The 5,412-nt window shown below is 36.8% G+C and overlaps 1 protein-coding gene across 7 annotated transcripts in view; it reads left to right on the top strand.

Annotated features, from left to right (window-relative positions):
- The window catches only part of FKTN (fukutin), a 64,341-nt gene that overhangs the window by 39,525 nt on the left and 19,404 nt on the right, over positions 1-5,412 (top strand). For 3 of the 7 annotated variants that reach the window (XM_023533481.1, XM_023533483.1, XM_023533482.1), the window contains one exon: positions 1,587-1,714. The exons of 1 other annotated variant lie outside the window; for it this stretch is intronic. In XM_023533481.1, the coding sequence (XP_023389249.1) occupies positions 1,587-1,714 (128 nt within the window). Of the gene's footprint in view, positions 1-1,558; positions 1,726-5,412 lie in introns of those variants that run through there. 3 more of the 7 variants (XR_002781522.1, XM_023533484.1, XM_023533485.1) reach the window with 2 other exon arrangements.

Here is a 5,412-nt window from a genome sequence, read left to right as displayed (position 1 = left end):
TGACTCGCTGAGGATATACCTGGATGCGGCTTGGGTGGGGCCGTGAGTTGGGTGAGGCAGAGTTTCAGGGAATCCTCTGGGTGGAGTGACCTCTGTTATCACAGTTTGATGACATCACAGCTATGGTGGCCCTCTGTCCAGTGCATTAGTAGCAGGGAGAGCTCAACAGGGAACAACGGATACCGCCCGCACTCTGTACCAAGCAAGTCTCCCCTCAGCCCTCAGTGTGACAATGTCTCCCTGTAAGTCCCTGGCGCCCCTTGCACACAGCCAGACGGGCACTGGTGCTCAGAGCGAGCAGGTCTGTCTCCGCGAAAATCCACTTGCTGTCATGGCCTCTTTAAGAGGCGTCTGCCGCTGCCGGAGCCTCTATCTCAGCCACTCGGGACTGGGCAGCCTCGCGTCCTCGTCCTGTCCTACCTTCTGCCATTGCAGGGTGCTTTCTTGGATTTCTCCCTAGTTGTATGGTTGTTTATCTAGATCTTAGGTGATTTTTCCTTGCTACTGCTCCTTGTTTCCATCACAACTTGATTTGGTTGCCAGAGTGATGAACAGAGCCTCTATTATCTATGCCATTTTTTTTCTCTGAATTTCTTTTTTCATCTGTCCAAGATCATAGCAGTTTTCTCACAGATCAACTGGGAGTAGGTCATTGTGGCTTGGATGAAATCTCCTTTTAGACTATTTGATTCCTATGCTGTAAGCCAGTCACCTTACTCTTAATTATCTTGTTCCCAGGGTAGTGTTGTCTTGGAAAGCAAGTAGAAGTATGTTTAGTCACTGGAAAATTACTTTCCTCATCATAATCATTTATGTTTACTAAAAAATTTAATAAAATACTTCCCTGAGGTCAAAGTCAAAGCAATAGAACTCTGGTCATTCAGCAAACATTTACGCAACACTCACTCTATGCTTGGTACTGTGCTCTGCACCCAGGACACAAAGATGACTAAAGTATAGTCCTTACCTTTGAGGAGTTCACTGTCTAATTGGAAGGAAAAAAATGCATAAATAATTATTATGTGATTAGTGCTGTGACAGACAGATGTACCAAGTCCAATGGGAACATAATTATTTGTAGAATAAGTTTCTTTAGGGAAATACTCTCAGAATTCTTTGTATCTTTAACTTTTCTTTTTTTTTCATGTACATAACATAATGATCTATGGTATGTGTATGGGTTTCTATAATACAACATTTACTTAGTACTTATTTATTGTAATGAGAAACTTCTCTCCTGATAGTTTTACTTGATTATTAAAAGGAGTGATTTGTCTTTGGTTCCTTTCCTTCTTTAGTTAGAAAGGGGCTCAGGGTCAGGATGTGCTGCAGAGTGATAATTACTACTGTAAATCATTATCCTGAGTTGTCATCAATTATATTAATTGTATCAATATTATTTTTATATAAATTTAAGAAAGAAATGATGATGTGCTATTGATGCATCCCAATTTCAGAGGTGTTCCAAGCTGAAAAAACATGTATCCAAAATCAGTGTTCTCTCTCTATAAAAACATTATCTTATTTTAATTTAAAAAATATGTTTCCTTTGTTTCAGTCTGTGAAGGTTTTCATCTTCCCTCTAGGTAGAAGACAGCTTGGAACTATCTTTCCAAGGAAAAGACGATGTGAAACTTGACATTTTTTTCTTCTATGAAGAGACTGACCATGTGTGGAATGGAGGCACTCAGGCCAAAACAGGAAAAAAATTTAAGTATGAATCAGATAAGTATTTATAAAAGGAGATATGGAAATAATTTCAGAAGGCTGAGAAATACTCTGTCAAGTCTCTAATATTGGCTGATACTTTCTCAGCTTACCTATAGAGCCCAGTTATGTTTGTGAAATGAGACTGCCTATCAGGACTCTCTACTAGAAGTAAGTGTCCCTGAGTTTGTCAGTCCTAAGATTCATTATGATTAGGAGCCCTTGAGTCATCAGAAGGGGAAAACCAAAACAAGGAACACAAAAACTGGGCCTAGAGCCTGAGCCAAAAAACTGATTGGCTCTGAGAGCTGTAGGAGCTTGATAATTTAAAGAGATAGCAAAGGTGAAGTGAAGTTTCAGTGAAGTTGAGATTGAGTGGGGCTGAGGCCATGAGTGCTGGGCAAGCTCCGGTATATGCCTTTAACGTAGACTGAGGGCTGATCCTCATTGTGCTTAACAGCTACTATGTTTTGTCAAATGTAAGATGATATAGATTATAAGATGTACCATTATTTTAGTGCCTCTAAGAAAGAAAAACACTGCCAATTATAATTGTAAGACACATGATTCACAGATGGAAAAATTGGGGGCGGGGGGTGTCTCAGAACTGAAGGAATGCAGTATGTCAGATTGGCATTTTAAACATTTTTTTTTAATGCTGTCATAGTAAAACTCCTTGATGAAAAAAGACAAAAGTGACATTAGAATAACTATGCTCTCCTTTGCGGTGCAGTTGGCCTATTCTCAGTTCTGAGAAAGAGAGAGAGAATGAATGGGAATGAGAACCTAAAGAGCAGGGGCTTTGGAGTCAGGAAGACCTGGAAAACCTCAGCTACAGCTAACTAATGTATGGCTGTTAGCTTTTCTGAACAATAATCTCATCTATTAAATTTGGGTAATACTACTTACTGTGTGTCAGGCACTATTCTGAATATTTTACATGTATTCACACATCTAATCCTCAAAACAACCTTAAGAGGTAGCAATTCTGTGAGGCACTGAGAATTGAAGTAGTTTGTTCAAGATCGCATGGAATATAAGTGGAGTCAGACAGCAGCCTCTCGCTAGAGTTCATTCTTTTAACCACTACTCTCTATTGCTGCCCTAAAACACCTGACATATGAGGCTGTTAGCGTAATGCTCAGCATTTATTAAGTAAATGGTGGTTATCATTATTATTATTGAATGTTATATTAATATTATCATTACTGATGTGATTACTGTCATTACTGTTATTATCATGGTAGTTATGTGACCAGTAGCATAGATGTACCTCACCAACTAGCTGAGATTGGGGCATTGAATACATTTGAGCCATTGGGCACGGGGGAATGTTCTGTCACGCAGAAGAGGAGTTCCCCGTTCAGCCTGGTTTCTCCTGGGAACACTGACATATGCTACTTGGATGGCTAACTCTTTTATTTGAAGGCAAGAAGTCTCCATGTAAAGTTAAACTTGTTCTGGAGGTTAGTGAGTAATCCAAACCTTTTTCTCAAAGTCATAAAGTATTCCCAAATTGACATTGACCTCAAAGCATATTCTTGAAACTTTCGTTTATTATAAAACACTATTTTGCTTTTTGACAACAAACATTTATTTGTATAAGTTGTGATTATAAGACAGAAATTAATAAGCTAATAAATGTATAATTGCTATCACTGTGGTTAGGTAAATGGCAGGTGTTTTTAATATCTAGCTACAGTTTGTTATTCAAAATATGATAAAGATGCCAAATTTAATGTATAATTTAGAGGCTTTTTTTAAAAAAAAAAAAACTATAAGATAGTATAGCATAGAAATTACAGGCATAGAGCCAGTCTGCTTGCTTTTGAATCCAAGCTTTACATTTTACCAGCTATATTGCCTTGGGAAAGTTATTTAACCTGTTTGTGCCTAAATCTTCTCAAGTGTAAAATGGGAATAATAATAGAAATTGCTACAAGAGTGGTTTTAAAGATTAAATGAGTTAATACACAAAAAGGGTTTTGAAGAGAATTAAGCATGCCTTGAATGCTAAGAAATTATTAGCCTCTGTCATTAATACTAGTCGTAGTAGTAGTGGTAAAGAAAATTATTCCTCTTCTTAGTCTTATGAGAAATTTACAGAATAGAAGCCGATATAATTATCTCAATATTAGACTGCCAAATCTATTCTTAGAGAACTTGTATGAGAATGTCACCTTGTCTAAGAAAGATAATTTCTGGAGCCAGAATGATAATCCTATTATTCTTTAATTTCCTTCTAAGGCTTGAATTTCTTTCTTACTGACATGATCTGAAACCCACAAACCTCAAAAGAACTGTTCATTTCTAACCACTACATTTCTGGATAGAAAGAGCTTCTTTCATTCTGCTTTAACTGCTCTTTATGGCGGCAGTGTTTGGGAAGTGTGAAGTGTTCTGATTATTTAACAAGAGAAATGAGCAGTGATAGAACTGTCTGGACAGATGGTGTGAGTCCCAGATTTTCTATCATGTTACCGTGACCTTAAAAGGCAGAGAAAAGAACAGGGGATGGCTGCGTAGAGTAGTTTCTTTGGAAGATTCCCCCAGCCATATGCCATTTTCATTATTTTCAGCACTATTTACTGAAGGAACTGTAGTATTTTCATCACTACTATTCCTAGAAGAAGAAGAAAAAACCTTTAAAGCTAGTCTAAGGGTCTTTTTATCTTTATAATATTCTACTTTTTATTCATGTAGAGTTAATTCTGAGAAAAGCTTAATATCATAAGATGCTTACCATTTTTTAAAAGGTCGAAGAAGAACTCAGAAAGGAAGAAAAAAGTTACCCATTTCAAAACTTTACCATATGCCTTCAGAATGATATTTTTGGTCTTAAGATTTAATAATAATTATAATATTAACCGCAATAATAAAAACATATCTACGAGGGTATCTGCTAGATATCAGGTACTTTATGTTTGTAATCTCATAATCCTCACATTATCCCTGTGGCTTAGGTGTTCTTACTCCCTGTTAGATATGAGGAAACTAAAGCTCAGAGAGATGAAAGAACTTCCTCAGAGTCATCTTGCCATTAATGTCACGAATAAGATTTAACTCCAGACCTGTTGGGCTCTAAGCCTTTTCTTCTAAATGTTAATAGATTAAATGAGCTAATATATGCATATAGAGCAGTATCTGGCATATAGTAAATACTACATGGTATTAGTAGCTACCGCTGCTACTATCATTACTATTTATTATTACTATTACTACTACTGTATTGCTCTGGCAGAAAGCATAGCACCTTCAATATAGCGGAAACTTGGATTAGTTATTCTCTGGGCAAGCATTTTCTTCCCAGGTCTCATATCCATTCTATCCTTAGTTCTCAGTCCATTACTCCTTTACCTAAATTCATTCTTTTACCTAAAATCTAAATTCCATTCTTAAATATTGTTTGGATTTTTTATATTTATTTTTTCTCCAGAGGTCCAATCACCTGTAATAAAAAGTGATGACTATAGTAGTAGTTATGCCTCCAGGATGTGAAGTTTCTGTTGCACAACTTCACTGTTCCTACAGACGACCCGCATTTCTTTGGGTCATTTCTTTCTTTCCCATCTGAATCAACTGATGCGAGTAGTGGCCAGAATTTGAGAGGTAATACTAATGGTAGTAATAAAAATTAATTTTTATTGAGTATTTACTATGTGCTAAGCACTATGCCAAGCTTTTATGTACATCATCTCATTTAAC

This window comes from Pteropus vampyrus, unplaced genomic scaffold (assembly GCF_000151845.1).
Source record: "Pteropus vampyrus isolate Shadow unplaced genomic scaffold, Pvam_2.0 Scaffold103, whole genome shotgun sequence".
NCBI lineage: Eukaryota > Metazoa > Chordata > Mammalia > Chiroptera > Pteropodidae > Pteropus > Pteropus vampyrus.
The sequence above is the reverse complement of the archived record's forward strand: the minus strand, read 5'-3'. Positions and strand labels throughout refer to the sequence as shown.